Genomic DNA, 12,641 nt, shown 5'->3' with positions numbered 1-12,641 from the left:
AGAATGTGTACTATAATGATCTATTATCTAGTAAAACCATTCAAAAACTATACATAGGGCTATGTTTGTGTCCCTCTTTGGATTCGGCTTATTTATCAATCATGAGGAGCATGACCCTATATGTACTCATGTAGCTTTTTGTAGAAGCAATCATGCAAAGGCAAGTCTAAGGTTGTTTTTGCCAAGTGACACTAGTGTGTGCTAGGGGGTAGAGATGGGGCCACAATAATAGAGGGCACAAAAGATAGTGTACAACTAGCATTCTAGAATGTTAGGTTGCTTCGCAGCAACTTCGTGCTATTGCACAAAGCAACAAGTGAAGTTGTCAAGCAGTATCAATAATCAATTTCTTTCTCTCTTCTCTTTTTCCTCTCTATCTCTAATTTCTTTACTCTCTCTCTCTCTCCCAATTCCCTATGTCTAAATTTTTTTCCTCTCTCTCTCTCCATGTTTTATTTTATTTTATTTTCTATCTCTCTCTCTCCAACACAAATTGTGGGCTAATGCATACTCACCATAATTGGGCACATATAGGTGTATGTGGGTGCATGGGGGGTGTACACATGTTATAAAGGTAGATGTGATAAATTCACATGTACACACTCTCTTATTTGTTCATGTCTATATGATGGATCCCAATTACCTATACACCTATCATCATCACTATTTTGTAATATGCAATCCACTTCATGCCGTTGATGGCACACCTTGCTGGCATTGACCTACCCAATGATTGCACAGAGAGAGAGAGAGAGAGAGAGAGAGAGAGAGAGAGAGAGAGAGAGAGAGAGAGAGAGAGAGAGAGAGAGAGAGGCTCTCATTTGCTTTCCTCATCCTTTTCTTGCAATTCTCTAATCTCTCTTTGCTTTCCTCATCTTTCTCTTGAAAGAGGCTCTCATTTGGTTTTCTCAGCCTTTTCTTGCAATTCTCTAATCTCTCTTTGCTTTCCTCATCTTTCTCTTGCAATTCTCTCTCTCTCTCTCTCTCTCTCTCTCTCTCTCTCTCTCTCTCTCTCTCTCTCTCTCTCTCTCTCTCTCTCTCTCTCTCTCTCTCTCTCTCTCTCTCTCTCTCTCTCTCTCATGAAACAAACAAGAGAGACACTCCACTTGCACCATGGAACACTTTGGAGACTAGCCAAAAACAGTTGCCCCTAATCACATTATCACAAATGATATCAAAGATATTGTTTTGCTTAAACAAAAAAGACATTTGTCCTATAAGCAAGTTGGGAGGCATGCGATTGTCAAACATCCATTCCACTTACTCGATGACCCTCAGGTAGTGATCATTTTTGCATCTTCTTATTCTCTTTCTATGGGTTCATGTTGGTTGGGGCCTTATATCTGCACTTCACATTCTCTTCTTCAAAATCCAAACATCAAAAAGCACATAATTGAACTTCAACTATTAGCTTATGCTAGCCTTAAATGGGTTATTTAGCTTAATGTGAAAAAAAAATTGTCATTTTAATTGATGACTCCGCTTAGGGAAGACTTGCAGAAAAGGATGTGTAAGCATTGGCTTATTTGTTTTTCTTTTGTGTTGCATGTAATATACAAAAACCTATAGTGATCATTTTTACATCTTCTTATTCTCTTTATATGGCTTCATGTTGGTTGGGGCCCTCTCTGCACTTCACATTCTCTTCTTCAGAATGAAAATTTTTCCTCTATATCAGATAGCACATAATTTAACTTCAACTATTAGATTGTATCTCGTGATATTCTCCTTCTTGATTCAAAAAACCCTTTCCATATCCAAAGCAATTTTCCCCGTCTTCATATTGCAGTTTCTCATTTTCAAAAATCATTTTTTGATGTCTATTCATTTGCATTACTATTACTTCATTTTCTCTTGTCTAGTCCCGATTATGATTCAAAGCATTTTTGTAATGTATAAACGCACTGTCTTGGATAGATAGTACTTTCTGTCATTCAAGCAGCACTTTCTCATGTCCAAACACTTCCTCTTTTTTCGAAAGCACGTTTTCTTCTTTTGAGAATAGTTTTTTTATGTCTGTTCATATCAATCACACATAGAAAAGCATTGTGGTATATAGTACAAATATCTTATATAGGAAAGAAAGCACTTAGTGTGCATAAATCACCTTTTGTTTCTTATGGAAGAATGTTTCTATTCCTCCCCAAAACATTTTTTCTATTACGGATAATGTGTTTTTATTTCAAAAAGTACTTATGTATTTCAAAAAGCACTTATCCAAATCAAAAAACTAATTGTGTATATCAAATAGCTTTTCCATATTTTCAAAAACATGTTTGTGTTTCGAAAGCACTTTTGTACTTTGAAAAACACTTTTGTACTTTGAAAGCTTAAGCCCTTTTGTGTCTTGAAAGCACTTTTGTATTTTGGAAACTACTTTTGTATTTTGGAAACTACTTTTGTATTAATGAAAGTATTTTTCTATTTTCAAAATCACTTTTTTATTTTTGAAAGTATTTTCAATAGCACGTTTCTATTTTTGTGGGCAATTCTCCATCTCAGAAAGTATTTTTCAGTTTTCTCAATCTCTTTTCTAGTTTCAAAGCATTTCTATATCCAAAAATATTTTTCTATATCCAAAGGTACTTTTTTAGATCCTATAGCATTTTTCTATTTCCAAAAGCACATTTTCATTTTGGAAAGCACTTTTCTATTTCTAAGAGCAGTTGTCACAAAATTTATTTCTTCCATTGGGGATTTACTTTTAGTCCAAATTTTGTAGTAAGTTTAATCATATTGATAGCTTTCTCTTAGAGAAATCAAGTGATAACTTATGCTTATTTCCAAGAAAGCATATGTAACATAACTTTTTTTTACATTGTGACATGCAAGCAAAGCTCTTCAAGAGATTTAAGGAAAATTGTTCCTATGTTTAGATCTCTTTGAGATGTTTCGAGGGCTTGAAGCTATACTTTGTACAACAATTGAAAGACATGTATACATGTTGTTGCATTGCTAATGTCCAAATGATGTTTCTAAATTATGCCTTTAATTTCATGCGCCAAAGAATTCATGACATAAGTTGCATGTGTGCATGCCCTATATGCACCAAGGGTGTAAAGCATTCTACTTGCACAGCAAGGCAATCTATTTGCAATGGGGTCAAATCTCCCTAGGAGTCTTTGCTTTGCCCCAAACCTGAAGGATGTGCATTTCATGATAGAAAATGCATTAACAAAGATAGATGTATTAATAAAGATAGATGGAGGTGTAATAATATTGCAGTAAAGCATGTGCACACACACACGAAGAGAGAGAGAGAGAGCGAGAGAGAGAGAGAGAGAGAGAGAGAGATTCACACAATCAACATCTCACAAATGAGCATATTATTGCATGTAGACAAATGTATGTTGACTATTGTAGATTGCAAGTATATATGATGAATTACATGCTTGTATGAATAATCTCAACTAACAGCATTTTCATAGTCATGGGATTTTATAGATTAGACATGGAGTGCTTTGTCCATTGTGTGTGAAGTGTGTTATTTTTAATTCTTTTGAAAACAAAGGGAAGCGGCCATGAGATAGCCTCATGAGTTTTGCTAAAATGCAAAATGCCAATGTGCAATAGTGTTGCCGACCAGGCCAACTGACACTAAGTGAGCATATGTGCATTTTTTAGACAACTCTAGTATTTCTTTAGAAATGTAGTTTTGTGTGCGCGTGCATGTGTCCACGTGTGTGTGTGTGTGTGTGTGTGTGTGTGTGTGTGTGTGTGTGTGTGTGTGTGTGTGTGTGTGTGTGTGTGTGTGTGTGCGTGCGCGTGCGCGTGCGTGCGTGCGTGCGTGTGCGTGTGCACCCATGTGTGCATGCGTGCATGTGTGCGTGTGTGATGTGATGTGATCAACATTTAAGTAATGATAATATATCAAGTGTGAACATTACTATTCTTGCCGAGTTACTCAAGATCTATCCTTAGTATTCTATCAATGGTGATATAACAAAAATCAAGGAGAAGAATAAGAGACTCATCAAAATAAGAGAGAGAGAGAGAGAGAGAGAGAGAGAGAGAGAGAGAGAGAGAGTGTGTGTGTGTGTGTGTGTGTGTGTGCGCGCGCGCGCATGCGCTAGTAGATGTAAGGCTAGTTTAAGTGTGTACATGTGTGTGTAAAAACAAGAAAGTAGCAATACATAGTAGCAATTGTAGCACACTAACTAAGAGAGCAACTGTGTGTGTGTGTATGTCTATGTGACTGAGTGTGTTGTGTGTGCAATGTGTGATTGTGTTTTTTGTGCGTGTGTGTGCACGCGTTTGTCAGTTGTGTGTGTAAATGTCTAAAGAACAAGAAAGACAAAGTATAGAGAGAGAGAGAGAGAGAGAGAGAGAGAGAGAGAGAGAGAGACTCTGTGTGTGTGTGTGTGTGTGTGTGTGTGTGTGTGTGTGTGTGTGTGTGTGTGTGTGTGGAATACATAAGATGCATACATCTTACATTATATATTTAAGCATTATTTTTATTATATCAATGTATTTATCCAAATATTTCTTAAATATTTATGTTAGCTCAAAAAAATTTGCTCAATATGAAGAGTTTTACTCCTAGATCCAATAATTTTCAATATGCTACTACTTCTAATCCATCCATGGATTCGAGTAAGTAGACATCCTCGACTACTAACATTATTAAAAATAGTACAATGGTGGAATCAAAAAAGTTGTAGCTCCCAACTAGGACTATATATATATATATATATATAACTCAATCAAGAATCTAGCTTTCAATGATTCAATAAAAATGGATAAAAAGCCAAAGTCAATTGAGCACAATCGATATAACAATTCCAAAAGTATGTCATATTTCTCATCTCGATCTAAACCTCCAATAAGTTTACAACCTACCAATATAATCAAAAGATCCCTTTTAGAAATGAAAAAGGAAAGGGTGTAAAAGTAAAATTTACCTAACACTTCAAGAAACTTGATGAAACAATAACTATGCTTGCTCATGTCTCAATCAAGCTGACATTGGAGTGTCATTGGAAAAGCAACAAATCTTCAGAATGGTGTTTGTCACAGAGAAGGAACAAGAACACATTTACATCAACACCTATTTATGAGATCTTGATACTCATTTCCAAAGACAAAGTAGCAAATCTCAAGTTGATTCCATCATACCCCATACAAAACTCTACCTAAAAAGCTTAGTGGATGTATTTTTATCGTATCCTTCACTTGTGTATTTTTGTAGATAAAGTGAGAACAAAATCCAATCCCACACAAACTCCTCAAGGCTTAATGGATATAAGTTTGTTAACATCAAATGGTCTTATCATTAATTACAAGATGAATAAGAAACATAGACCTTCATTCATATCAGAAAGTAGATGCAACTAGAATACACTAACAATTGGGTCTATGGAGAGAGACTTTAGAGACATTAGGATCAAGGCAAAGCTCCTTATGCCATAAAAACATGCTACATAAGCACTTCTTTGGTTGTCTTCTTGGAGCTACCGAGCCTAAAATATATGACCCTACCCTTCTAGCATTTTAAGAAAGTGTTGGCAATCAAGGATCTCTTCTGCTTTTTTTAATACATGATTATCCAACTTTCCTTTGTTATGGTCAAGGGAACCCTTTTTTCAAGCAAGAGGGTTCCACCACCCTTTTTTCTCTCGATAAGAAAAAGAACTAAAATATGGCAACAAAAAGTACCATTGGAAAATTACAATCACTTCAACCTATCTCAAGAAACTAACAATTAATTCTCTTTAATGTTGAAAAGTAACAATTACTCAAGCCATTTCAATAAAACAAACAAGTTTAAAAATATCAAAATCATTTTTCAAAAACACCAAAAAAAATTAATAACAAAAGTCAATCCTCATTGGTGGAGCGCACACACTCTCTCTCTACATGCTAAAAGGCCGAAAAATAATCTCAAGCTCCCACTAATGAGAGATATTGTTGGTTTGGAGTGAAAGTATGAGCCATGTGAGAGATGGCCAAATCCATTAAGTAGGAAGGAAAATTTTAAAAGAATAAGGATCTTTTAAAGTCCCAACCATTGTGCCAATGGGATAGTAGATCAAGTGATGAGTGTGTGGGTGTGTACATGGGTGTGTGAGTTCAATCCTTGGGTACGCCTCTGAGGCATCTTTCATCTTCAAATTTCAAGCCTTTTTCAAAAAAAAAAAGTCCAACCATTGTGCATAAGCCCAACGACAAGCAAGTACTTATTGGGATGGACAAATGAATCAAACATTACTATTTTACTAGCATGCTATAAGACAAATCGTCTACCAAGCTATGTGGAAAATGAGAAAGTGGATTAAGTTCAAGTCTACTTTTTGGCATGTAGTCTAACCAAGGTGACAATTTTGATAGAATGGTTGATTGGATCCTTAAGTAAGCAACAAGAAAGCCATGTTTTTAGAAGCTAAAAATATATTTACAAGCAACTTTTTAGTATAAGTGCTTACACCTTTTTAATTGCATTTCAAATGTTTTTTTTTTGTTTACCTCTACTACCCATCCCTTATGGTGGCACATGTAACCTAGAAAAGTCCCATAAGCATTTAGCATTTTAAAATCTCTCTCTCTCTCTCTCTCTCTCTCTCTCTCTCTCTCTCTCTCTCTCTCTCTCTCTCTCTCTCTCTCTCTCTCTCTCTCTCTCTCTCTCTCCATCCACGCCCACTAATCACCTTACCCTATGGTGCAAGGGTACCACCTGGGGGTGAGGGTTAAAGCTCTTGCCCTAACAATAAGATGTACCTAAAAACTTTATCAACTGTCTTAGCATCACTACTTGAACCAAATCAAAAGCCAAGTCCATAGGAGCAATACTTACTTCAACAACTTTTCAACTTGGAAGCCAAGAATGTGGTTTTGAAATATTCACTTGTCAAAGTGCTTACGCAATTGCTAGAGCTAGAGAAAAAGTTAGTAACAAAAGCGGCAATAACTAATATGAAGTTCATAATGACCAAAGTACAAGAGGAAGTATAGGGGAATTCAAAACAAGGCACATAAACAAGGTATGACATACATTACCTTTTCAATAGTTAATAAAGCTAGATTGCAAAAGAAGATTTTATCACATGCACGTGCATGAAGCCCCCTTGACAAATGGCATGAAGAAACACGCAAGGAACTAGATGATGAAGACTATCAAGGATGTCTAGAAACATGTAGGTTAGAAACCAAGCTAAGTCCAATTTTGGAAGAAAAAGATTCAAGTGGATGATACTATGGAAAATCATTAAGGAAATAATCAATTAACATTGGAATTTGAAAGCATACAAGATAAATTCGAAGTATTAAAGCAATCAAAATATTTCGAGGGAATTGAAGTATGGATCACAAATGAACTTACACCAATACAACACAAAGCACAACCATGTAAAATCGCCAATGTAAAGGCAACCAAAAGGAAATGGGCAATTTATTGAGGTGGCAAAGCCATCATAGAGGAGTGCAAAGAGCCAAAAAGTATGAATGGTACCTTGAGGTGGGCTTCTTCTGTGCCAATGGCACCTCGAAGTGGGTTGTAACTAAATCTTGATGTCTCTCTGTCCTATAAGCCTATGAGGTTTCTTAAAGGATGCTAATACTCTCTCTCTCTCTGTGTGACCCCCTCAAGCATGAGATTGTCTCATGAGGCACAAGGCGGTGTCTATTCACAAGACAATTAATGTAAGATAAGACTATACTAGATATCTTGCACTTGCATGAATGAAGCGGAAGCCTGCTTCCAAAAACCTTACATAAAAGCATTACTTTTTGGTATGAGTCTAGCTATGATGTATGTCACACCTATGTGGGCACCTAGCCCCTCCACTTATGGCTAATATCAAATGGAGATGTCTAAGACAATTCACAATAAACCATTGATCCTATTTAAGATCATCAAAGCAGAGCTTATAGTACCCCCACTGTAGTTGGTGCTCTATTCTAAATCATCACCTACGTTTTGTAAATAGCCATAAGCCAAAACAGACTACAAACATCGAACCTTAAAGCCATCACATAGTGTTGCCACATGTGCCATCCCTTAACCATACTGCAGTAATTCAGTTTTTCTTGGAACTTGGGCTGGACATAGAGCAATTACCACCTTCTAGTATGATGACTCTTCCATAGTTTGCACTCTATCAAGAGTAGAGACACATGATGGAGATGAGATTTGATACAAACGCACACACGATACTTGATTAGGTTCCCTAAAAGTATCATTTCTTTAAATAGACAACATCAAACAGAAGGTTACATGGATTTACATATGTCTCAAGCTATTAAGGTTGATACTGGTCAGATTATGATATCATCCTACTCTTTAAAGTTGAGGTGTCCAAAGCGACAGGGGACAGACTTGGCAATGAATGAGGTAGAGGGAGCATGACAAACGTAGACGTTCAGCATTCCACAGATCAATGGAGAAAATATCACTTTGTTAAAAAGGGTTTTGGAATATGCTTAGTAAAGCTATAGACCATCCTGATCAAATGTGCCCGTCTTTATCACACAGAGCTATGAAGGCATTGAGAGGAACTCCTGCATTATCACAAATCGCCACCTTCTTCAGACCCACAAAGAGCGACACTCCAAGCTAATAGTACAGACGGGTCCAAACATCAGAACTGCTACGAGGCCAAGACTATCTCAACACACTACCACTTCAATATAAAAGACACTCTAGGCAACACATCAAGTTGTAAAAGGGAGCACCATACCTACGACCAAGCATAACAGGCATCGCAGGCCCCTTCACCCCTTGCACCATGTATGATATGGTATATCCATTGTACCCATTGGATGGAGTTAGTGAAAGATTGCTGAGGATGGTTATACTCTAATAGCATGCTAGATAGGGATTTTAGGCATAAGCTGCATTTTGGACCTGTACATTAATTTATGTCACAACCAGAAATTGGCTTTCTCCCCACTTTTTAGTTCATCAAACATACAAATCTTCATAATACCTACCCAGTTTTCCTCTGCATATGAACTACCAGATCACAGGCCAACAATTTCAGATAACAAATCAAAGAACTGCGTGTTCAAAAAACATTACTTGAAAATATTGCATTGCATGTACAGACATTAAGCAGCTGTTGAATTCTTTTGAAACTACCTCACTGTTACAGGGATATTGATTGTGTGGAGGTGGGGAGGACACCAAGGTATCTTACAAAATGAAAGAAACAGAATACACTCAAAAGTGGGGTTACATAACAGTGCAACACAAGGTTACAGATCTTGTAAAAAATATTTGGGCTGAACATTGTAAAAAGAATTATATACACCAGTGTAACAGTACCCTTCGTGTTGACTTTCAAGTAGGCTTCGACCAAAGTCTTCAAATTGATAAACGGCCATCATGCATATCATGCATAGAACTGCTTTCCCCAATGATTGATGTATTGTGTTGAAGTGCACTTCAAATGACAAGTGATAATGACAAGTGATAATGAAGTACTGCAAAATGAAAGAACATGCAATCAATGTAAACTTTCATAATTGTCCAGTATCAAAAAACCCAAGAGAATGTATTACCTTCTCATCAAGAGCTGCCAAGATCAAAATCCATTGTATAATCATACTCAATTGTAGGGATAACAGATGCCACAAATTTCAAAAACAAGAACAAGTACCTGTCACAAGCACAAAATCACTACATAAGACTAAATCCCCACAATTCAACATGAGCTCTGTTAAACCAACTGATTTAACTCATTGCTCCTCTAATCCTTACTTGTCCACTTCTGGCTCAACTCCACGGCTAATTAACACATCAATAATTTTTTTCATTACTGCACCGTGTCTACAAGGATGGACAGATGCATGTTTTCCTGACATATGTGGGTGATCTTCAATAGTAACCTGTAACATTGCATGCCAGAAAGCTTCAACAGGATTTCACACAAAATCCGCACAAACCAAGTACTTGCAGACGTTATGTTTAATACAGTGATACTGCAATTTGATTTACCGTCTTATGGGCATGATCTTGACTTATGTCTTCAAGAACAAGCTCTGAATGCAATGGCATTCGACACTGGGAAAAGAAAAAAACGATAAACCCTTTTTAATGGCTGAAAACCACTCTTCTGCATACTTCTTAGCTACATTATATTGTAAAGCAATGAGACCATACTCCAATTAGACAGCAAATGTTTGCAAGACATTTAAAATGAGCTCAACTATGATGCATTGTTATTCATAACCTTATTTACAAGGGAGCCCTGAACATGTTATCCATTGCTCAATGTATTTGCTGGACCCTGCTTTGAAAGGCCTGTCCCATGGTTGCATTCTGTCCACAAACAACACAATCCCGTCCGATCTATCCAGTATAGTCATGCAGTCCAGACAGGCCCCAAAAGTGGTCTATTGCCTGTATTTGTGGTTTCCTCTGTTCTTTTTGTTTTGGGTGGTTTGTTGGGGGGCAGGGTGTGTGTGTGTGTGTGTGTGTGTGTGTGTGTGTGGGGCAGTCATGTTTGTCAAGCCTTGTCATCTCTAACTGTGAGCCTCAGTTCGACGAGGACTTTCAGAGCTCCGGGGGGGGGGATGATGTTTTGTTGTCAAGCCTCGTCATCCCTACCTATGAGCCTCAATCTGACGAGGACTTCCGAAGCTCTGACAGGTCTGCCATGTGTTTTAATGGGGAAGGTTACTCATTCTAGAGTGGCTATCTAGGTGCATTTCTTTGTTTGTCGGGTTCCACTGTATTTTCCATGGGAAGTTTCTACATTTCTCAGGCTGTCCACACCTGCTGGACATTGTCCTTACCAGTTGGATTTTTTGGTGACCATCTAGCATTGTTTAGGCATTTATTGTGCCACAACCAGCATTAAATGTGGTCGGCTAGTATTTATGGCATTTCCAAATTTCAATCGGCCAGTTTAGGGGTTTTGTGGCTATTTATAGCCATTCCCCACTTGGCAATCATACACATCATCATCTTCCTTCATCAGCCTGATCTGGTGCCTTCACTGACGCTATGGGCTGCGTGCAAGGATTGATCAATCCTTATGTATTTAGCATTTGTTAGTTGTTCAATGTAAGTTTCTTTTCTTCTTCTCTTGCAGATTGTGTCTCTCTTTCTCTGGGTTCAAGTTCCTTCTTCCATTGTGCACTCCCACAAGGATGTAGTGAGGCAAGGGGAAGGGGGAGGACTTGTTTAAAAAAGTGACCATTTCTAGCTATTGGAAGGTCTTTTCCTGGCCATTTTTTGGTTGTTTGTAATGTAGGGCTGGGCTGTCCTATTTAAAAGCCATCCCCTCACACTTTTCCTTCCATCCTCAGCTCCCATTTTTGTCAAACCTTGTCATCCCTACCTATGAGCCTCAGTCTGACGAGGACTTTTGAAGCTCTCACAGGTCTGTCATGTGTTTTGATGGGGAAGGCTACTCATTCTAGAGTGGCTATCTAGGTGCATTTCTTTGTTTGTCGAGTTTCACAAAGTTTTCCATGGGTAGTTTCTACATTTCTCAGGCTGTCCACACCTGCCGAACATTGTCCTTACCAGTCGAATTTTTTGGTGACCATCTAGCATTTTTTAGGCATTTATTGTGCCACAACCAGCATTAAATGTGATCGGCCAGAATTTATGGCATTTCCAAATTTCAATCAACCAGTTTAGGGATTTTGTGGCTATTTATAGCCATTCCCCACTTGGCAGTCATACACATCATCATGTTCCTTCCTTCCTTGGCAGGTGCACACTCTGACTCCATCGTCTCCCTCTGTCTCCATTGCTGCCGTCATCATCAGCCTGATTTGGTGCCTTCACTGACGCTATGGGCTGTGTGCAAGGATTGATCAATCCTTGTATTTAGCATTTGTTAGTTGTTCAATGTACGTTTCTTTTCTTCTTCTCTTGCAAATTGTCTCTCTCTTCCTCTATGTTCAAGTTCCTTCTTCCATTGCGCACTCCCACGAGAATGTAGTGAGGCAAGGGGAAGGAAGGTGGGGGGGGGGGGGGGGGGGGGGGGGGGGGGGGGGGGGGTGTGTGCAAGGCACCTTGTTTAAAAAAGTGACCATTTCTAGCTATTGGAAGGTCTTTTCCTACCCATTTTTGGCTGTTCGTAATGTAGGGCTAGGCTGTCCTATTTAAAAGGGATCCCCTCACACTTTGTTGGGATAAAGGCCTAGTTTAACCTCCGTGTATAGTACACGCAAATTGTACATGTGAATACACCCTTACGTGCCCTAAATATAAATACATTTTACTCTTTGTGTACCAACACATTGTTGGTACACTCAAATCTAATCGTACTTCACTCTCCCTCTCTGACTTACTCTGACTAGCCGTCACTCTCACACTCTCCTCGAATTGTTGCTACACATCCCCAACTGAGCTCCACAACAACTGGTATCAAAGCACAAGTTGTGCACGCTTTCTGAGATCAGACCAGCTGACGGCATGGACTACCTAACAAGTCTGGTCTGACTTGACGAGATCAGCTGGTGGAGCTGACGGCAAGCAGAAGACGTGGCAACTGGGCAACAGCAGGTCAACGGGAACAGGCAACTTTTTGGCAACTACTGAGCGTGTGGCAACAGGCGTGCAGCAACACGCAACGGGACCAGTCCAATAGGCGACGGGGCAGTACAGTTGCAGGGCACGTGGGCACGAGGCGTGACAGCGTGACGGGTCTGCAACCAATGCCCAGCGCGGGAGCTACAATCTTCAAGGC

At 38.6% G+C, this 12,641-nt stretch overlaps 1 protein-coding gene across 1 annotated transcript in view; it reads right to left on the bottom strand.

Annotated features, from left to right (window-relative positions):
• Positions 1-9,095: 9,095 nt before the first annotated feature.
• ATG3 (autophagy 3 (APG3)) overlaps positions 9,096-12,641 on the bottom strand; it is a 51,714-nt gene continuing 48,168 nt past the window's right edge. Inside the window, exons 7-10 of the mRNA XM_087674725.1 lie at positions 9,932-9,997; positions 9,695-9,822; positions 9,496-9,593; positions 9,096-9,417 (exon numbers count right to left, since the gene is read on the bottom strand). Of these exons, the coding sequence (XP_087530851.1) occupies positions 9,503-9,593; positions 9,695-9,822; positions 9,932-9,997 (285 nt within the window). The 3' untranslated portion in view covers positions 9,096-9,417; positions 9,496-9,502. The remainder of the gene's footprint in view (positions 9,418-9,495; positions 9,594-9,694; positions 9,823-9,931; positions 9,998-12,641) is intronic.

This window comes from Lygodium microphyllum, chromosome 3 (assembly GCF_053477565.2).
Source record: "Lygodium microphyllum isolate KBCC chromosome 3, Lygodium_microphyllum_v1.1.10, whole genome shotgun sequence".
Classification (NCBI taxonomy): Eukaryota; Viridiplantae; Streptophyta; class Polypodiopsida; order Schizaeales; family Lygodiaceae; genus Lygodium; species Lygodium microphyllum.
Note: the sequence above shows the minus strand (reverse complement) of the source record. Positions and strands in the feature narration are given on the sequence as shown.